Raw genomic sequence first — 22,356 nt, forward strand, 5'->3', positions numbered from 1 at the left:
CGATTTAAGTCAAAACTAACTAAGCCACTCAGGAACATTAAATGTCATCTTGGTAAGCAACTCCAGTGTATTTGGCCTTGTGTTTTAGGTTATTGTCCTGCTGAAAGGTACATTTGTCTCCCAGTGTCTGTTGGAAAGCAGACTAAACCAGGTTTTCCTCTAGGATTTTGTCTGTGCTTAGTTTTATTCCGTTTTTTTATCCTAAAAAAACTCCTTAGTCCTTGCCGATGGCAAGCATACCCATAGCATGATGCAGCCACTCCCATGCTTGAAAATATGTGGTACTACTCAGTGATGTGTTGGATTTGCCCCAAACATAACGCTTTGTATTCAGGACGTAAAGTTAATTTCTTTGCCACATTTTGCAGTTTTACTTTAATGCCTTATTGCAAGTAGGATGCATGTTTTGGAATATATTTATGCTGTACAGGCTTTCTTCTTTTCACTCTGTCATTTAGGTTAGTATTGTGTAGTAACAACAATGTGAAATCCCTGAACGGTTTCCTTTCTCTCCGGAAACTAAGTTAGGAAGGACGCATGTATCTTTGTAGTGAATGGGTGTATTGATACACCATCCAAAGTGTAATTAATAACTTCACTACGCTCAGATGTTTACACATCTACCAATCGGTGCCCTTCTTTGTGGGGCATTGGAAAAACTCCCTGGTCTTTGTGGTTGAATCTGTGTTTGAAATTCACTATTCGACTGAGGGACCTTACAGATAATAGCACGTGTGGGGTACAGAGATGAGGTAGTCATTCATAAATTATGTTAAAAATTATTAAACCATGGCATTGTTGAATACTTTTTTCTGATTGGCTTGAAGGGCATTCTGGAGCGTGCATTATTTCCCTATAACACACAGTATATTTTGCACGGTAGAATTGAATGGCTATAGTTCATTCTTACATGTTTTATGTCTGAGCTGCTTTTGTCGAATTGGAAGTATTATTGTTGAATTGTTTGAATTCGATTTTTTATAATGGCAAGCTAGGACTGATGGTTTGATTACCTAAACTTGCAAGTCTGTTTGTTTGGTTACCACGCCGACTATTGTAAACTTGCTAGCTACTTCAGTGGAACTTGAACACATTTTTACCTGCAAATTGACACATTTAGTAGCAGCAAATCTGTTAAATTATAGCCATGGTAGGAAAGGGATAATCAACTCAGGGCTCTATACGTTCTATGAAAGACAATGCAACGCCGTGAAAGGTAAGTTCCACTCCGCTAGCGCGTCGTGGGACACACCTTCCACGTAATTTATAATTTTTTCCATAGAACACATAGCCCCTCGTTGATTATCCCTTACTTATTGAACACAGAGTGAGTCCCTGCAACTTATTATGTGACTTGTTCAGCACATTTTTACTCCTGAACTTATTTAGGCTTGCCATAACAAAAGGGTTAAATACTTTTGGGTTAAATACTTTTGACTCAAGACATTTCAGCTTTTCATTTGTAATTACAGTGGCTTGCGAACGTATTCCCCTCCCTGGGCAAAAAGAAATAAGACAAAAAAACTGAACTTGAGCGTGCATAACTATTCACCCCCCCAAAGTCAATACTTTGTAGTGCCACCTTTTGCAGCAATTACAGCTGCAAGTCTCTTGGGGTTTTCTCTATAAGCTTGGCACATCTAGCCACTGGGATGTTTGCCCATTCTTCAAGGCAAAACTGCTCCAGCTCCTTCAAGTTGGATGGGTTCCACTGGTGTACAGTAATCTTTAAGTCATAACACAGATTCTCAGTTGGATTGAGGTCTGGGCTTTGACTAGGCCATTACAAAACATTTAAATGTTTCCCCTTAAACCACTCGAGTGTTGCTTTAGCAGTATGCTTAGGGCCATTGTGCTGCTGGAAGGTGAACCTCCGTCCCAGTCTCAAATCTCTGGAAGACTGAAACAGGTTTCCCTTAAGAATTTCCCTGTATTTAGCGCCATCCATAATTCCTTCAATTCTGACCAGTTTCCCAGTCCCTGCCGATGATGCTGCCACCACCATGCGTCACTGTGGGGATGGTGTTCTCGTGGTGATGAGGTGTTTGCGGCAGACATACGTTTTCCTTGATGGCCAAAAAGCTACATTTTAGTCTCATCTGACCAGAGTACCTTCTTCCATATGTTTGGGGAGTCTCCCACACGCCTTTTGGCGAACACCAAGCATGTTTTCTTATTTTTTTCTTTAAGCAATGGCTTTTTTTCTGTCCACTCTTCTGTAAAGCCCAGCTCTGTGGAGTGTACGGCTTAAAGTGTTCCTATGGACAGATACTCCAATCTCTGCTGTTGAGCTTTGCAGCTCCTTCAGGGTTATCTTTGGTCTCTTTGTTGCCTCTCTGATTAATGCCCTCCTTGCCTGGTCTGTGAGTTTTGGTGGGCGGCCCTCTCTTGACAGGTTTATTGTGATGCCATATTCTTTCCATTTTTTAATAATGGATTTAATGGTGCTCCGTGGGATGTTCAAAGTTTCAGATATTTTTTTATAACCCAACCCTGATCTGTACTTCTCCACAACTTTGTCCTTGACCTGTTTGGAGAGCTCCTTGGTCTTCATGTGGCCGCTTGCATGGTGGTGCCCCTTGCTTTGTGGTGTTGCAGACTCTGGGGCCATTCAGAACAGGTGTATATATACTGAGATCATGTGACAGATCATGTGACACTTAGATTGCACACAGGTGGACTTTATTTAACTAATTATGTGACGGTAATTGGTTGCACCAGATCTTATTTAGGGGCTTCATAGCAAAGGGGGTGAATACATATGCACGCACCACTTTTCCGTTTTTTATTGTTTTGAATTTTTTTAAACAAGTTATTTTTTTCATTTCACTTCACCAATTTGGACTATGTTGTGTATAACTATTACATGAAATCCAAATGAATGTCTATTTAAATTACAGGTTGTAATGCAACAAAATAGGAAAAACACCAAAGGGGATGAATACTTTTTCAAGGCACTGTAAATAGTAAAAAATTAAAAAAACATAATTCCACTTTGACATTGTGGGGTGTTGTGTGGGGTATTGACACAAAATCGAAAATTCTATCAATTTTAAAATCATGCAGTAACACAACAAAATGTGGGAAAAGTTAAGTGGTGTGAATACATTCTGGAGGCACTGTACATGGTGCAGACGTCTCTAAGGTGCAGGGGAGTACCAGGTGGTAGCGGGCTAGTGACAGTCTCTAAGGTGCAGGGGAGTACCAGGTGGTAGCTGGCTAGTGACAGTCTCTAAGGTGCAGGGGAGTACCAGGTGGTAGCGGGCTAGTGACAGTCTCTAAGGTGCAGGGGAGTACCAGGTGGTAGCGGGCTAGTGACAGTCTCTAAGGTGCAGGGGAGTACCAGGTGGTAGCTGGCTAGTGACAGTCTCTAAGGTGCAGGGGAGTACCAGGTGGTAGCGGGCTAGTGACAGTCTCTAAGGTGCAGGGGAGTACCAGGTGGTAGCGGGTTAGTGACAGTCTCTAAGGTGCAGGGGAGTACCAGGTGGTAGCGGGTTAGTGACAGTCTCTAAGGTGCAGGGGAGTACCAGGTGGTAGCGGGTTAGTGACCGTCTCTAAGGTGCAGGGGAGTACCAGGTGGTAGCGGGTTAGTGACAGTCTCTAAGGTGCAGGGGAGTACCAGGTGGTAGCAGGCTAGTGACAGTCTCTAAGGTGCCAGGCAGAGTACCGGGCAGTGGCTGACTAGTGATGGCTGTTCAACAGTCTGATGGCCTGTTGAACAAGCTGTTTTTTCAGTCTCTCGGCCCTGTCTTTGATACACCTGTACTGTCTCTGTCTGCTAGATGGTAGCAGAGTGAACAGACTGTGGCACGGGTGCCTAAGGTTCTTCTTGGCCTTCCTATGACACCGGGTGCTGTAGATGTCCTGGAGGGCTGGCAGTGTTTCCCCAGTGATGCGTTGGGCTGACAGCACCACCTCTGGAGAGCCATGCTGTTGCAGGCAAAGTAGTTGCAGTACCAGGCGGTACAGCCCAACACATCAGTACCAGGCGATGCAGCCTGAAATAATGCTCTAGATTGTGCATCTATAGAAGTTGGTGAAATCAACTGTGCTCCTAGCTTTCTAATCCTCTTTCCAGTAAAACAGTCATTTCCTAGATGGCTGCCAATGAAAACAAAGTAAAAAGTGTTATCACTGATCCAACAAATGTGTAAGTTGAGTAATTCTCATTTTGGCTCTTTTCTGGCTATGACCAATTCAGCAATTTCTTTGCTAGGATTTTGTGCAGATGAATTACTGGGTGGTGCTGTAGGTGGACAGTTTCCCTTAATATGTGGTGCACTTCTATCTTCTTTATACAATATAGTTCCTGCGTGTAGAGTTTTTGATATTTTAGCACAGTTGGGCCTGTATGCACAAACCAAAGGAAGATCCAGTGAATTGGAATGTTTTGGAGTCTGTTCCGTGTGCGGTCAATTTTTTTCGTCCTCACTGTAGAGTTATTCACCATTCGGATGCATAGTTGGCCATGGTATATATTTATTTTGCTCATCAAAGAAACTATTGAACTCATTTGGAAAGAAAGTAATCTGGAATAAATACAAACTTGAAAGCTAGTGTCTTAAGCAAATTGTTCTTCATACTTTTGAACGCTTATGAATTGAGAAAAATAGATTGTGTGAGAAGACATCTAGACAACATTAAGAAACAATGGTAATTAAAACAGCAAAATTATGACATTTATTGAAAAAAGACTTCTAAGCCAAACAGGCACACAAGTATATCACAGGTCTTACAGTGTGATTGACAGTCTTCTTGCATATTTTCACTTAGTTGCTGCACAGATGTTATTTATATGAGTTGAGCAAGGTTGTTAGGGTATTCTTTTCAAATTGTATAATTGCAGCGCTTTGGATGGGTCCATTCTTGCAATTCAACTACAAGAAACGACGTGTGCTGTGCAGTCATTACAGGTCATTTTACTTTGACTGTCCATCCTAGACTCTGATACGGGTCCAGTAACATCCAAGTCTTATTGTTTTTGGAGTCCTAACATTAATTACATTGTGTTCAGCCAGTCCCATGCTTGCAGTACCTGGCAGCTATGAAAGCTGTGGTTAGATAAGTTGTTTTCGGGAAACCCTAACACACTCTTATACCAAGAAACAGCTCCAAATATACCACAGAGCACAGCAGTGGGCACAGTGCCACAGCATCTCTCACTATTAATTAATAACAAGTGTTTCATATCAGGGCCCTCATGGGCTTGCCTGGCTACCCAGACTCTGGCCAAATGCTCTGGCCAAACGCTACGCCCACAGATGTTAGTTTCTTCTCCGCAGTGAGTCTGGATTTGAGTACCTCCCCGACCCTTAACCGAATGCGAACAAATTTGGGCAATCTGATTGGTCCAGAAACCGATGGGTTGGGCCAGAGCCAGAACACACATGGTGAAGCAGCAGTTTGAAAATGTGTAATTGGCTTTGATACTCTGATTGGTTAGAGACGATCCAATCGCTGATGACTTTGTTTAGTTTTGTACAATGCCCCTCATGCTCATTAACTGCTAGGCTATGCTGGGTGGCAGCGTAGCCTAGTGGTTAGAGTGTTGGACTAATAACCGGAAAGGTTGCAAGTTCATAATCCCCAAGGTAAAAATCTGTCATTCTACCCCTGAACAAGGCAGTTGATGCACTGTTCCTAGGCCATCATTGAAAATAAGAATTTGTTCTTAACTGATTTGCCTAGTTAAATAAAATAAAAATCACCACAACTGACTTCAATGATGGCAGTCTCAAACTGAAGTATGTAGCAAATGACAGATCAGCTGAAGAATTTAGTGTGAGTTGTCAGGCTACTCATGGGCACAATGATTTGGATTTTTGAATATCTCTGAAAATAATTTATTTCTGAAAGTCTGTTTAAAAATATTCCTCTAACTTTTGGAATGTGACATATCTCCAGATTTGCTTTCTTGAAAGTTGTTTTTATGACGCAGGTAACACAGTTAGGTTATTTTCATTCCATGTCAAAACTTGGAAGAAAAGCTTCTCAAAGGATGGAAAACTCAAACTCTCTGTTTGTGTTGTTTGACATAGACAACGCAACTGCAACTAGGGTTGCAAAGGGAGGGTATATTACTGGAAACATTAGAAGTTTACCAATAAACTACCAGAATTTTGGTATCTTTCAAGGATTTTATGTAATCCATCACAAGACATCTAGTGGCCCTTTTGGGTACTTCAGTCATCTGTAATTATCTCTTGCCCACTGTGGGTTTATCACATGAAAAATAAATGAAACAATTAAAGACGATGATTTTAAAATTCAAAATAGAATGACAAAGCTGTAAAACATTATCCTAAATATAAACCATCAGCTTAGTGAATATCATTGATGTTTAATATGAGGGTTTCAGCATGAAATATCCTTTATATGTTTTTTACACACTTTTATTTATTTTACTATGTCAATATGTATTTGTTGTCAATATTTTGGCGTCAAACTGGTGGTTGTGAACACAGTCAATAGTTAGAAGAGTTGCAAAGTGAATAAAATATAATGCCATTGTTGATTTAGATGATCTTTTCATTAATTAGGCTATTTTCTCTTTAACCATATGGTCTAGAAACTCATGTAATAGATATAAGAAATGAATACTATATATGAATAAAAATGTTTTTGTTATTCAAGTATAAATTACCAAAGTTACGATAGATTGTCATATATTTTCTCTTCATTAACAAAATGAAGTTTCGGTAACTTTGGTAAATTACCGGTATCTTTACATCCCTAACTGCAACATACAGCAGTATAAACAATGAAAACCGCCTTTTAGAGATATTTTCCTCAAATCAGTAAAATTCCTGAGTCTTTCAATTATAATTACTCCCAGACCACCTCCTGCTCTCCTGTGATACACAGACAAAGACTTTTGGCATTTCAGATGTTTCACTCCTAACGTGTTCCAGATTTTTTATCACACATGAAAGATTTTTTAGGAGAAAATCTATTTATGTCTCAAGACGTTATCTTGATACAGTACATATACAAGGAATGGAGAGATAATGGCTGTCCTCGGAAAAGTATGCCTTCTACTTTTATGGACAGACAATTTTTAAATCGTATTTGTTGAGAGTAAATCATATTCATTTCAGGACAATAGCATGTTGATTCCTTTTCATATCAGTTGGGTTCACCTTGTGTTAGGTACAAACCACCTCAAGCTAACTCCAATCATTTGCTCTGCATGCTTCTACAGTAATATATGACTCTATATTTTTAATTGTACAACGGGTGGGTCTAATACTGAATGCTTATTGGTTAAAACCACATTCCAGCCGGTGTCTATTCCACAAGTTACCACGGGCTAAATCTATGATGTTAAAAGGCCTATTTATTCTGTTCCATCTGACTGCGCAATCCACTGTCTCATCAGCCCAGCCAGGCAATTTATAAACTTGATCTCCACTATAAAAAGCATCTAGACATTATCTCACATTTCTTTTAGATTAACATTTAGATTTCTACAGCGGAGATTTGTACAAACCTTGCTGTCTGTCTCTCCGACAATTGCAACATTGTTTCCATATTCAAATTCGATCTCCAGCTGTCCCATAGTAAGGAAGTGTCAGGAGTCGGGGCCAGACAGACAGGTAGGCAGCGATTCTCAGCCAGTTGAAATCATGAATCAGCTGGCATAATTTTTGGGATATATACAACGAAATGTCAATTGAAATTAGGTCAAACGAAACGAAGAGCTGCTAGTTTGCAGTATTTCCAGCTTCAGTTCCAAGTGGTTGTGTTAGCTGTGTTGTTGGCTAGCTGCTCTGAACATCAGTGTCCTGACCAGAGAGCACATTTTCTATGCCAGGCGAAATCGCTCCTTATTAGCTCGTTGTTATAGATGTGTCCAAATAAATGTCACTAGAAAACAGCCTAAACAAATGCAAATGCGGCTACTGTTGTTATTCTGGCTGCACTGTTTGATGTGACTGTAAGTTAGCCGTAGTTGGCTAGCTAGGAAGTAAGGGATAAGAACTTTGCCAGCCAGTATAGCAATGGAACGTTTAGAACGAACGATGGGATCGCGTCCATAGATACAGAACAAAAAGACTGAACGACTGGGTTGCGTCTCTGGCAACTGAATCGATAGAATTAACTTTTTGTGTCGGGACTATATATTGTGGTAGGATTAAATAGTATGAATAAATTCATAAAAAAAGAAATGTTAATGAAGATGTCAATCATTATTTGAATATGTTGGTAACCAGTAATAATGCCCTCGAAGCCAGTGTTTGGAGGATATATTGGCACGGTTTGCTAACAACACCCATGCCAATATATCCTCCAAACACCGTCTTCTCGGGCCTTATCACTTAATTCTGCAATCTAGACTAGGGGAGAGATGAGATGGAAAGATGGAAAGCTGTAAAGACATATCTTTGAGAACAGAAGTGGCATATCTTGTGCCGGGGGGAGTGTTTTCAACCTGTATTGTACTGCAGGTACTGCACCCACCTTAACTTGTTTGATTCTCTCTAACTGTATGTTCTATCTCTTTCAGAATCACATGGAAACAAACGGAAAGAAAGGAAAAAAGGTAAAGTTCACAAAATAATTTATACTGTACATCTACACCTAAATTCTGTCAAAACTATTTGTGTATTTTTTTAATTAGTCCACTGGTAATACAGTCCCAAAATATTTCAAGAAGCAAAGTGTCACCATCCATATCATCATGGTGATGCAAAATTTAAGTGAACTCTTCCATTGCTACAGGTGATGGTGCAGTGAGGAGGAGGTTGTTTGTATTTTCATTTATGTCATAGTACTCACTAATTCAGATTTCTTTCCATGTCTTGTTTTTTTTAGGCAAGAAAGGCCCTCCAGGTGCACCTGGTCCCCCAGGCCCTCCAGGGCCACAGGGGCCACCAGGTATTCCTGGCATCCCAGGTATCCCTGGGAACAACGCCATGGGTCCCTCAGGACCACCCGGACCGCCAGGCCCTGCTGGACCCCCAGGGCCACAGGGACCCCCTGGTCTTCAAGGACCCTCAGGTACCTCCTCAGTTTCATTCCCTTTGGCCCAAATCCTGATTTGAGATGTATTTGTGTTTTTCAACCTTTCATTAAAAAAACTGACATTGTAATTGTTTCTTAATCTGTACAGGGGGCAGAGTCAGAGATAGCCAGGTATGTTACCCTTTCAATGTTCTGATGATTAATTTTATTTATGTATGTCCACTTTTATAATAATCTATTCTTTCTTGTTGTGTTACAGCCTGCAGTGGTACATCTCCAAGGCCAGGAAACAACAATACAGGTCAAGGAAGGTAAGAGTTAAATTTTAGATGCTCTGGTCACATCACTTAATGGATGAAAACAAGACAAATTTACTGTCAGACCCATGGGGCGGTGCACAATTGGACCGGCATCGTCCGGGTTAGGGGAGGGTTTGGCCAGCAGGGATTTCCTTGTCCCATGGTGCACTAGTGACTTCTATAGCGGGCCCGGGCGCAGTGCACGCTGACACAGTCGCCAGGTGTACGGTGTTTCCTCCGACACATTGGTGCGGCTGGCTTCCGGGTTAAGTGGGCATTGTGTCAAGAAGCAGTGTGGCTTGGTTGGGTTGTGTTTCGGAGGACGCACGGCTCTCGACCTTTGCCTCTCCTGAGTCCGTACGGGAGTTGCAGCGATGAGACAAGACTGTAACTACCAATTGGATACCACAAAAAAAGGGGAGATAAAAAAACATTAATTCACTGCTGGAGAAAAACACACATATTGTATTTACTGTAGTTTCTTTTTTGACAATGCAACAATGAAGAACCCTGTCTGTAATTGTATGGCAACGACGGATGTTAAGTGACTGCCCTTTTCTCACGCTGAGATCTTTCAGAAGGCGTACTGAGAAACTGGAAAATGATATCCATGCATCACAAGGTGTTCAAGATGCACTCGCGGTCTGGGGAGCTAGAGGTGCTGGTAGATGGTACCTACTTCATCTATAGTCAGGTAGAAGTGAGTATGGTCTTGGGCCTAACTCTTCCTGTCGCCTGCATGTCACTCGTCCTTTCTCTCTGCAGTCCCAGTGGATTATGCTATCTCAATGGTTAGGTCAAAATATCTAAATTGGCTGTTGTAAGGCCTACCATACTGAGGCATAATCTATACAGACTCCTTAGCTTTGAGCCTAAACTTTCTTATTCAGAAATCCAAATTAGATTTCCCCATGAAATTACTTTTGCAAGTATTCAATTGAAATTATCTGGCATACTGTAGGCTACATTTCTCAGAACTCAGGTGGTTGATTTTGTCAGTGCTCTTGGCTGCAGAGGGAAATGTCTGGATGAGTGAAGTGAATGTATTGCATGCCCTTCAATGTGATCCACCTTGTACAAAGTGGATCATATTCTGTGGTAATTTGCTCAGTTTGCCTGCTATATTTTATGATTGTAAATAAAAGCATTGTTAATTACCTATTAAGTTATATAAGTAGTCTAGTTCATTATCTGCATGCTCACGCTCTTACTTTGAACCAGAAAGGGTTCTTCAATGGGTTCTCCTATGGGGAAGGCCGAAGAACCCTTATAGGTTCTAGATAGCACCTTTTTTCTAAGAGTGCATATTTGTGTTATTCCCTCTGAATTAAACACAATATTTATAGCATGTTTGTCTCCACATAACTTTTACTACCAGGTTTATTACCTCAACTTCACTGACATTGCTAGCTATGAGGTGATGGTGGACAAGACGCCGTTCCTGCGCTGTACACGGAGCATCGAGACTGGACAGCGCAAGTTCAACACCTGCTACACGGCTGGGGTGTGTCTGCTGCGTGCCCGGCAGAAGATCTCCATCAGGATGGTGTACGAGGACACCTCCATTAGCATGACCAACCACACCACCTTCCTGGGGAGCATCCGACTCGGGGAGGCCCCCCCAGCCAGCCACTCCTGAAGAAGCAGACACAGGCCCACCAAACTGACTGTCAATCAGGACCCAACCCTCAACCAGCCCCAACCCTCAACCACCATTTCCATCTATGGTTTGGGGGAGACTCCACCGACTCTACTCTGCCTCTACAACCATCACCACCATCTATCACATATCGACCAATGAGGAGATGAGAAGGCCCACATACTCCTGAGTTGGCATGTACAGTACATACAGTATCCACCCTCAGGCTGGGCCCCGTCCTCAGGCTACTACTAAGTTGACATGTACAGTACATACAGTATCCACCCTCAGGCTGGGCCCCGTCCTCAGGCTACTACTGAGTTGACATGTACAGTACATACAGTATCCACCCTCAGGCTGGGCCCCGTCCTCAGGCTACTACTGAGTTGACATGTACAGTACATACAGTATCCACCCTCAGGCTGGGCCCCGTCCTCAGGCTACTACTGAGTTGACATGTACAGTACATACAGTATCCACCCTCAGGCTGGGCCCCGTCCTCAGGCTACTACTGAGTTGACATGTACAGTACATACAGTATCCACCCTCAGGCTGGGCCCCGTCCTCAGGCTACTACTGAGTTGACATGTACAGTACATACAGTATCCACCCTCAGGCTGGGCCCCGTCCTCAGGCTACTACTGAGCTGATAGGTCCCACCCTACCTGATATTAGGGTGTAATGGTGTAATGATATTAACACACTGCCTGTTATCTCTGAGTGGAAGATTCTTTCCAAAGAGCGATGATGACTCTGATCTTCGGTGCTGATTATGGACAAATATGCACCCAACTTGTCAAGCATTAAGAAAGGGAGGAGTTGCTGATTTTTCAGGAAGAAAAATACATTAGGCTTTACTTTTAGAATAGTGCATTTATAGGGAATAACTTGGTTTCTCTGATCATAACATGCTTGAGAAACCAAGGTTGACAGGAGTCATTCAAGTCTCCACTAAAAGAACTGTCTGTCATGGCAAAGTACATAAAACACCTGTTATACATTATTAAACAAATGTAGAATGCTTGTTTTTATCTACCAAACTAAACCTATTTGGAGAAGTGATTGTGATTGTTGGTGTGGTATCAATCTACTGAGTCATATAGGTCGTTAGGTAACATGGGTACATACTGTAAAAGCTTTTGAATACAATATAGAAATACAATGTGTGAACGTTCTCTGATGAATTGAACATGCACAGCTGAAGCACAAACATTTCTCTGTTAGAATGTGCACTGATTAAAACTAATTATTGATCTGTAGGCAAATATATCCCTCTCCCTCTCTCTCTTTCTCTCTCTCTCTGTTAAATAACAAGGTCTTTATGGATGTTTCTTTTATGTTTGAAATGAAGTTGTTTATCAAATATGGAATCACCCAGATTAATACAGTAGATTTATTTTTCCAAATTACTAACATGACCTAAAATGACATTCTTCATGTTACTATGTTGACCGGTCATGATCCCAAGGCTTGTCATGGACGCCATTATATTTCTTTGCTTTATTTAGTTCTGCTTTGGTTTGTTTGAAATAACCAATTCACTTGTCATTCCCTTTGAGCTGAACCAGTCATGTCCTGTTTCTGGAAGGCCATTTGTGTTTCAGTTTTTCTCAGAAGAATTATGTCTTTCCATATACATAGACAGCTTGAATCTTTTGTGAATATCACACACAGTCAAAACATTTTTCAGCATATAACTCCTTTGCATGTTCATGTTTATATGTGAGTGAACACATTAGTCTTTAAGGAAGCATTTAAGGGCACAGATTATCTGTCAACATGCAGTTTCTGGATGTTTATGAAACTGCTCTGCACTGTGCATGTATTGTAAATACCACAGGGTTTGGTCAATCACCATGCAGTCAACCTTCTGGAAAACTGGTGACAAAAACAGAATCGTGTCCAGTTGTTTTTAATTAGTTTGATAACCGTTATGGAAGGAAAGGTAGATAAGACCATTACCCACGGAAGTTCAAATGTATTACTTTTCAGTTATTATAGAAATTATACATCATCCATAATGTCTGCAATAAGAATGGTATCAAACATTACAACTTTCAGTTTAGAAACCTGACAAAAAGGGCAGTGAGTGTTCCATGTTCTTGTAGTATTACTTTAGTTGTGTAGCAATCAGAATTAGTTTGGTTCAATTCAGTGCTTAGAATGGTTCATTCTCCAATTCATGCTTTGTGATTAAATTCAATGCCTGAGTCAAGTTGAGTCAAGATAGAATTGTCCCAAACTCTGGTAGCTATAGTCCTTTTCATTCAAACACTGTTTAGTTGAAGTGTTTCAATACATTGTGGTATGTATTGTGATATGAATTATTTGGATTGTTTGTAGGTAAATAGGGTATAATTGTTTCCCTGCTTTGTTGACTAATATGTACATTTGTATACTCTGTTGTGATTGTAAATATGTATATAAAATAGAATTCTGTTTTTGTAAATTGTATTGATTTTATTTTATTATTTTAATTCACAGTTGTTATATAACAGTATTTTGTAACAACACTTATGGCAGTTGTTAAAAGAAAGAAGAGAAAGGATGATCCTACTGTATTGATGTACTGAGGTTGAGGTATATATTGACATACTAAGGTATATATTGCTTCTTTAAAATACAGCAAATATACTCTATGCAGCTTACAGCAAGTTACTTTTAGCAGGTTTGATGCAGGCTAGATGCTGTTTCCTTTCCACCCATGGGGGCCATGGACATACTTAGTGTGACTGTGTAAGCGTAACCTCAATCAACCAGCGTTAAACAACACACTCCTTTTCACCTCATTTATGACTTTATTTACTTAACAAAAGGCACATCTCAATAGGTGGTCCAGGTATCCTCATGACCTCGCACTATTGCTCTATTGTTCCTGCAAGCAAGGGAGGAAGCCGATGAAATCAGAGTGCAACTCCTTGAATGGCCACCTCCTGAAGTTGGCAGTTGTGTCTAAAAAAGACTGTTTTCTTACCCTCAAGAGTGTGTACATGAATGTATATAAACTTGGGATTTTGTTTTTCAACAGGAAAAGTTCAAAAATAGCTGGAGTCCATCTTTAGCACGTGTTTTTTGTCATCTGATAAAGATTGAGACAGTAGATGTGGATTCTATGGCACTGGAAAATCCATCCTGTTTCACCACTACCAGAAATTCTAAACTGTATTGTCTTTCCACAGAGTTAGTCTGGGCTGGGGCCTCCCTTTACTTGTCTGCAGATCAAGGACAGTGAAGGAACTGTTCACATCGTTAAATTAAGCAGCAAAGGAAGAAGAATGCGTAGAAGTACAGCGTAATGCCAGCCTGTCTAATGACAACTATGAAGCCATTACTGGAGCCACATTTTGTTGATGTACAGTGCCCCCTTCTGGTAAGAAATCATATTCAGAAAAGTTTAGAAACAGAGGAATCATTATTTAAGTGTAATAAATAAACACACTTGTGGCATAGAAGCATGTATTTGAGTACCATCTCTAAAATATGAATATTTGGTAAAAATGCAATAATGATTGAAACTCACTATTAACATTTGGAACCCTGATTTGATATGGGGAGAACCAAAATAAAGGACGAATTAACATTTTTGTCAGGTCATTTTGAAAGAAATTAAAATCAATGCCTATTTGCTCGTATCAATTGTAAATATGCCCTTTTAGCAAAGACTTCAAACGTCTGCCTCTCCAACACCCAATACACACTATCTGTAATGTTGTGTGTGTAGGCTATACTCTCATTCCTTTGGTGGATTCCAGGAATAAGCATTCTAAGAAGAATGAATAGAGGAACAGGAAGGGCAAGCCTTTGCATGTCAGTTCACACCTCAAAATTCACCTTTCATAAACATGAATGATTTCTCACCTCTCAAGACTCCTAACACCCAATCCAAAGCTGGGGATCAAACAAAAGGAAGGATTTGCTTTGGGGTAGACTAGTTCTCACCGGGTTCTTACAGCAGAAAGAAGCGGAGGGGAGGGGTTGTTCTGGGGGCAGAGTAGTGGCAAATAAACTACCCTTCAATTCTAATTACATATGGTAGGTGAGAGCAAGACATGACAACCTGGACTCAGGGGTAGACGTAACATAGTAAATGTACAGTGGCTTGCATAAGTATTCACCCCCCTGGGCATTTTTACTATTTTGTTAGGAACTTGAGTGTGCATAACTATTCACCCCCCCCCCCCCCCCCAAAAAAAAAAGTAATTACTTAGTAGAGCAACCTTTTGCAGCAATTACAGCTGCAAGTCTCTTGGGGTATGTCTCTATAAGCTTGGCACATCTAGCCACTGGGATTTTTGCCCATTCTTCAAGGCAAAACTGCTCCAGCTCCTTCAAGTTGGATGGGTTCCGCTGGTGTACAGCAATCTTTAATACATACCACAGATTCTCAATTGGATTGAGGTCTGGGCTTTGACTAGGCCATTCCAAGACATTTAAATGTTTCCCCTTAAACCACTCTAGTGTTGCTTTAGCGGTATGCTTAGGGCCATTGTCCTGCTGGAAGGTGAACCTCTGTCCCAGTCTCAAATCTCTGGAAGACTGAAAGGTTTCCCTCAAGAATTTCCATGTATTTAGCGCCATCCATCATTTCTTAAATTCTGACCAGTTTCCCAGTCCCTGCCGATGAAAACATCCCCACAGCATGATTCTGCCACCACCATGCTTCACTGTGGGGATGGTGTTCTCGTGGTGATGAGAGGTGTTGTCTTTGATGAGAGGTGTGGGCTTCCTAGATGTTCACATAATACGCCTACCCACCCACCCCAACCAATCACCCTACTTTCATTTTTGCCATAAGTAACCTTCTGTCTTATGTAACCGCACAAAACGTAACATATACTAATTTGAGTGTCCCAGATTTATGTTTACTATGTTACATCTAGTCTATGAGACCAGGCTGGACAAAAGTAGCTCATGGCAGGGTAGCCTAGTGGTTAGAGCATTGGACTAGTAACTGAAAGGTTGCAAGTTCGAATCCCTGAGTTGACAAGGTACAAATCTGTCTTTCTTCCCCTGAACAAGGCAGTTAACCCACTGTTCATAGGCTGTCATTGAAAATAAGAATTAGTTCTTAACTGACTTGCCTAGTTAAATAAAGGTAAAAAAAACATGCCCCACTGGAAAGAAAATTTGTTTTGACAGTGAATATTTTGTTTCTTTAATGAGACTTGGAGTTAATCAACCAAGTGTAATATGAGATGCAACATGGGAACAAGCAATCAGCCAAAGAGTAATTGTACAACTTTAAGCATAAATAAAAGCATTGAACTGATAAAACAAAAACAGAAGACATGCTGAAGCTACAATATGAGCCTCAAAGATGGAGGTGATGTGTTTCTGATAGACTGAGCTTGATGAGACAGACAACATTTAGCACACAGTGGCAGAAATGTGCTGCTGTTCAGGGGCTTTGCTGGTGTTAGAAAATCAGTAATCTCACCACGGGGTTACAGAGCATTTCTTGTTTTGGCTGTAAACAGAAATGGTGGTTCTGCCAAAAGGTGCTAAGATAGGCTACTGAGGAAGAAATGGTATACAGTATATCAAAGTACAAATATGAACATATTACATATACAATACTGAATCGCCATCCTTTGCTGATTATTTCTGAATAGATTAATACAAATGTAGAATCAATGATAGTGAAATTAGGAGTGGCAATACCACTGGACCCCTAGTTCCTTAAAAAATAAAAATAAAAAAAACATTACCTCTACATGTTCCCATTGACAGTATTCTGGCAAAGCCTTACCATAAGACTACATCTAAGAGAAAAGTTAGCCTATCTCATGGAGGGAATATAATAGGGGTTAAATAAACACAATTTTGAATGATCTTCTCACTAACGCACACTGATGTCCCCTGGAAACCCTCTTTCAACCACTAATCCTCTGCTCATACCACATGCAGATAATTAACCGTTTATACTCTCTTATTTGACCATGCTAGTGAAATCCCTGTTTCTCATTCCCTGTTTTCTTTGTTGATAAGGATTAGTGGGTAGCCTTTATTATAAGTCTATTTTAAATTTTTATTTAACCTTTATTTAACTAGGCAAGTCAGTTAAGAGCAAATTCTTATTTACAATGACGGCTCAGGAACAGTGGGTTAACTGCCTTGTTCAGGGACAGAACGACAGATTTTTACCTTGTCAGCTCAGGGAGGATATAGTGTGATTCTATCAGGGAGACTAATGTGTATAGCACACATAAACACACACTTGAAAACGGATAGCATCGAAGTATCAGACTGTGAGAATGGTTAAATTCGTCTGTCCTGTATTGGTTGTAAGAATAATTTAGTCCCTCGATAATGGACCTTGTTAATTGGATTGGTTGAGCTAATTGTTTAGCGCGTCAATCCTTCTATCGTTGCCGTTCAGTCGTTAATATATACAAACCAAGGGTGGATCAATCGTTTTGTTTGTCCACTAATCTAACGTAGATCAAACATAACTGGTTTCGAGACCTTTACATACCTACATCTAATCTAATCTACCTGTTTAATTTATTGAGGAACATTTAGGTCAATGCATAGCATAGGACATGAAAAACTCAGGCTCGTCGGGGATTTGAACTCGGGACCTCACGCACCCTACACGATAATCATTCCCCTAGATTACCGAGATATTAAAAGTTATAAAGAAGTAAACCTGTAGTCCAATTTAAAATCATAATTAGAACGTTGTAATGTCACTTTGACGCATGGACTGGACGTCAGGACGCCTGGACAGCCTGGACATCAATCACGGATCTGCGCAATTTCAGCGATTTAGGGAGGTCTAATTATCAAGGGTATTCTCATAGTTCATGGGCTGTTTACAAAATAGGCTTTCAGATCAGTGGCTGTTCTAGACCATTTCAACTGGGGGGGCCAAACTGGGGCCAGTTGTACTGTTAGAGGGGCCAGTTACATTACACGTTATTGTTGTCATATCGTTTTCTTCACTGGCATTAGCAGGCAAATGACCATGTTCCGCGTTGCCACTGTCTAATAACGGATGTAAAAAAAGAACGATAGCAAAAATTTGTTATGTAAAAATGATTTCATACTCCACATTAAGGGCCCCCCCCCCCCCCCAGTTGTTTCAGATATCATATAAACACAGAGATCCAACATAGATTTTATATTATTGTAAAATTGTTGAGAATATTTTACTGGCAAAGGTTATGTTGTCAGATTGTCACACAGATTAGATTAGAATGTTGCAGATGTGTTTTCAAAGGACATCTTCAAAATACTTTAGGCCAGGGCTAGTTAATAGAAGTGTTGCATATTAATGAATGGCTTTATTCCGCTTTAGCATACATGTCTAACACTTTGTATGGCTGTCGTTTAATAAATCATGATTAATGGCACATAGACTAACCAGTATTATAACAACAACAACATAAATGTAGGGGCCATCTTTTGAAATGCATAGGCTATATATATAGGATAACTGCTAATAGGCATATGTTACAGTTCCATCCCCGTGAATTCACAAAATTAGAATTTGATCCGTGTAGCTGTGTTCATTCCATGGTTCATTCACAAATCGCCAATTTAATGGGGCGTGGCTATCGTAGCGGCGACATAAGAAAACTCCCTGGAGCTGAGGTCACACCACCAGTGGCTTGTATCTTATAGTAGGGGCATACCTCCAGACGCATAGGCTAAATAAAACAATACTATCACTGGATAATCACATCGGACTACTAAAGGAGTCGTTTGGAGCTTAATTGTGTTAATTTTAGGCAGAGGATTCACACATTTGTTTACAATGAAATTCAACATGGACTTATTTCTATTGACATTTATTGTGAACGCGAACTGCTCTGCTGCTATATATTGGCTGTAAGTATTCCATTCGCATGTAGCAATAGGTCAAATAAGTTTATTGGTCGTGTAGACAGATTTGCAGGTGTTATAGCAGGTGCAAAAAAATGTTCAGTAGAATGTCTAGTCTAATGTCTAATAAAAAACGAAAGAAATCAAGAAATGTCAGAACGAGTCCAATTAATAATCCAAAGTAGATATATTAGAGTGAGCAGTGTCCGAATCAAGAATAGGACTATAGTCTAAATATAAATACGTGGTGTGTATAGACAGTATGTAATTTGGAAAATAGTAGTAGGTATATTATGATGAGAATACAGACTATAGCATACAGTGAATAAACAACAGTATATAAACAGTATATGAAGTGACCAGCGTTCAATGTCGGGCTATCTATTCAGAGCAGAGGCCTATGCTACTATGCTACCTTGTTAACATACTGTTTTACCCACTTCATATGTATATACTGTATTCTAGTCAAGGCTCATCCTATATAACTACTGCAGTACACACCATTTCTATTTGTTTGTTCATTTGTTCATTTGATACATCTATATGCCATATCAAATAGCTGATGAGTTTTGTATCTTTTCAGTGGACTTACTGTAAATGGGAGTTCTTTAGGCTGGAATCAAACTAATCATTGCAAGCTGCTAGACGCGTTGACCCATGAGCAATTGCAACTTTGTCGGCGAAATCTCGAGTTGATGCACAGTATTGTCCACGCCGCCAAGATTACCAAAAATACATGTCAGAACACCTTCGGTGACATGCGGTGGAACTGTTCCTCTGTTGAAAAAGCCCCTCGTTTTACACCAGATTTAGCAAAGGGTAAGCTAAAGAAACTTTGGAAATGTAGGCCTATCTTGAAAATGTTATAATATATTGTGGCCAATTAAATTATGTGATTTGGGATTTTCTGTTACTTGCATTAATTTAACTTTATTGCAGGCACCAGGGAGTCTGCGTTTGTGTTCTCACTAGCTGCTGCCTTAGTGAGTCACTCCATCGCCAGAGCCTGCTCTTCTGGAGAGCTCCCCAGCTGCTCGTGCGCCCCAGCCCCTGCTGAACAGGCCGGGCCCGACTTCAAATGGGGAGGATGTGGTGATAACCTGCGCTATGGTCTCCAAATGGGATCTGCCTTTTCTGATGCACCGATGAGAAACAGCAGATCTGGCTCTCAGCCGTTCAGACTGATGAACTTGCACAATAATGCAGTTGGAAGACAGGTAATGGTTGAATTTATTTTCACGATGACATGAACAGTTGCATACAACACGTTATTGTGCCATTGTTTTTCATGGAACTCCTGTTTGGCAGACAGTTTTTAAAAAAACATGATAAACAACATATTCTATTCTATAGTTCATATTTGCAAAACGTGGCAACACATTTTTATATTATTTTTGCTCTACTTTCAGGCACTTATTGATGCCCAGGAGACCAATTGCAAATGCCATGGGGTGTCTGGGTCCTGCTCTGTCAAAACATGTTGGAAGGGCCTCCATGATATTAATCACATTGCCATGGATCTCAAATCCAAGTACCTGTCTGCCACCAAGGTGATCCATCGTCATGTTGGGACGAGGAAGCAGTTGGTCCCCAGAGAGTTGGATTTTCGACCAGTGAGAGAGAGTGATTTGGTCTACCTGATCAGCTCTTCTGATTACTGCACACACAATGAGAAGCATGGCTCACTCGGCACGCAGAACAGGTATGATTTTGTTTCTCTCAATTTAACAGTGGAAATTGTCAGACTGATGTTGATCCTCTCCCCCATTCATATGTTTGAGTTATATAGTGAGGTTTATTGAATGGAACATCATTTTTTTTGTCTCCAGACAGTGCAATAAGACATCCAACGGCAGTGGGAGTTGCAATCTAATGTGCTGTGGTCGTGGCTACAATGCCTTCACTGAGAGAATTGTGGAGAGATGCCAGTGCAAGTATCACTGGTGCTGCTACGTCACCTGCAAGAGGTGTGAAAGGACAGTGGAGAGATATGTATGCAAATAAACTTTGCATAGAGACACTTGAGTAAACATGAAGCACTATTTTAACCACCATATCTTGTCAAGCTGTGCTGGCCCAGGTCACCTGACCTGACCTGACTCCCCATGTAGTAGTACGCAGCCTGCAGGCTACAATACAATAAAAAAAACAAGAGGAACAACTCACATACAATACCAAAGATAAGCAGATGGATCTGGACTCCTCCATTACCTGTTTTAAAGAGACTGGAGGAGGGCACTACTGTAAAAAAAATAGTGTGTTACTTGAAGAGAAAATGGGATTCTTTGGGAGCTGTTAGCTGTTCATGCTTGATAAGTAACATGTTCCTCAATAGAAGATTAGTTGAACTGATGACAAAGGAGGTACCCTAAATGCAAACCGTCCAGTCAGCTTTAAGTTGTTCAACTGACACTGAAAAGCTTTTAACAATTTACATCTTACTCATTAACTAAACTGCCAATGAGAGGCAGAATAGGTGATTGATCTAATTTGAATGTCCATTTTCTCGTCAAAAGGGGCTAATGCCATATACTCCTCAGTTTAGGTACATTCTGATCATAGGCATACAGAATAGAGTTTAGCTGTATTTTTTGTTTTTTATTCATTCATTAGGCATGTTGATGTACATAAGTGCAATTTTATATTTATTTCTATTAAAAAACTACACAAAAATGTTACATGTGTCTTGTTAAGTTTTAACCATCTGTGTATGAGACTGCCAATGGCAGGTGTTGCTAAACTTGTAGGCCTAATTTGCCTCCGGCAAACGAAATAGTTATAGTAGTATTTATGCAGCAGAGGCTGTAGTAACGTGACACAATAGCAAATCCACACTTTCATTCTTTCTACAGAATGTCAGGCCCATGCTGTTTATACCATCCACAGTGGCTAAAAGGTCAATAGTGGTACTTCAATCTCAGGGAAAGATTTAAGGCAAGTGCCTCAGCTGCCTCATCATTATTTGTTTTAAAGATTGATTACTATTATAAACAAGAAGATGACATGAATACTGACAAACAAAATGATATGGAATTGGTCAGTGGTCAAAGGTTATCTTTCTGTGTTGGAGTATTTCATATATGATTGATGGTTGCAGCACATAGGTCCTATTTTGGTGGAAATGTGTGGACAAGTATTTACAATAGGGCTGTTGTTAGTCTTTCACATGTTTTGAAACCCTCCCATGCAGCCATGGAGACTATTTACAAAATAAACAGGTGTTTAAATTCTTGCTGCCTCCAAAATACACTCATGTTTCTTTTTAGCCTGCCGTGTTGAGGAGCTAATTGCAGAAAAAAACTAAACAGTGTGCAATCTTTGATTAAAATTGTATAGAATTGTATAGACTGCAGTACGGTGGAAAGGGTAGACTTACTGCCTAATTAGCTCTGCCTACTCTATGGGGAGAGGGATGCATTGAGAGGGACAAGTTACACGTTTGCTGCAATGGACTTCACTAGGCACTATTCCATTATACTGTTTCAAATGACTTACTAGTTTTTCATAGACTGGTTAAAAAAAATCACAATTCATCTCCATGGGACTTCCAGAGGACCACTGTCCCAGAGTAAAACATAGGCCAGGGAACCAGTAGATTAATTGCACTTGTAGAGCCTTGTTTATAGT

At 40.4% G+C, this 22,356-nt stretch overlaps 2 protein-coding genes across 4 annotated transcripts in view; both read left to right on the forward strand.

The window, feature by feature from the left end:
* The window catches only part of LOC115154547 (ectodysplasin-A), a 69,774-nt gene extending 56,423 nt beyond the window's left edge, over positions 1-13,351 (forward strand). Inside the window, exons 3-8 of one of the 3 annotated variants that reach the window (XM_029700857.1) lie at positions 8,507-8,542; positions 8,815-9,000; positions 9,113-9,135; positions 9,224-9,275; positions 9,833-9,957; positions 10,642-13,351. In XM_029700857.1, the coding sequence (XP_029556717.1) occupies positions 8,507-8,542; positions 8,815-9,000; positions 9,113-9,135; positions 9,224-9,275; positions 9,833-9,957; positions 10,642-10,902 (683 nt within the window). In that variant the 3' untranslated portion in view covers positions 10,903-13,351. Of the gene's footprint in view, positions 1-8,506; positions 8,543-8,814; positions 9,001-9,112; positions 9,136-9,223; positions 9,276-9,832; positions 9,964-10,641 lie in introns of all 3 variants that reach the window. The other 2 variants (XM_029700858.1, XM_029700856.1) reach the window with 2 other exon arrangements.
* Positions 13,352-18,318: 4,967 nt separating this feature from the next.
* LOC115154548 (protein Wnt-11) lies at positions 18,319-21,407 on the forward strand. The gene is made up of 5 exons (XM_029700859.1): positions 18,319-18,735; positions 19,313-19,548; positions 19,669-19,946; positions 20,139-20,431; positions 20,559-21,407. The coding sequence occupies exons 1-5, from the start codon at positions 18,662-18,664 to the stop codon at positions 20,731-20,733; spliced, it is 1,056 nt and encodes a 351-aa protein (XP_029556719.1). The 5' UTR covers positions 18,319-18,661; the 3' UTR covers positions 20,734-21,407.
* Positions 21,408-22,356: the final 949 nt, after the last annotated feature.

This window comes from Salmo trutta, chromosome 19, assembly GCF_901001165.1.
Source record: "Salmo trutta chromosome 19, fSalTru1.1, whole genome shotgun sequence".
In the NCBI taxonomy this organism is placed as follows: domain Eukaryota; kingdom Metazoa; phylum Chordata; class Actinopteri; order Salmoniformes; family Salmonidae; genus Salmo; species Salmo trutta.

Bases quoted from the DNA above. Each gene is read 5' to 3' on its own strand.
- LOC115154548 (XM_029700859.1), top strand. From the start codon at position 18,662: ATGAAATTCAACATGGACTTATTTCTATTGACATTTATTGTGAACGCG. The intron at 19,549-19,668 runs GTAAGCTAAAGA...ACTTTATTGCAG, and splicing joins TACACCAGATTTAGCAAAGG to GCACCAGGGAGTCTGCGTTT. The intron at 20,432-20,558 runs GTATGATTTTGT...TTTTGTCTCCAG, and splicing joins TCACTCGGCACGCAGAACAG to ACAGTGCAATAAGACATCCA.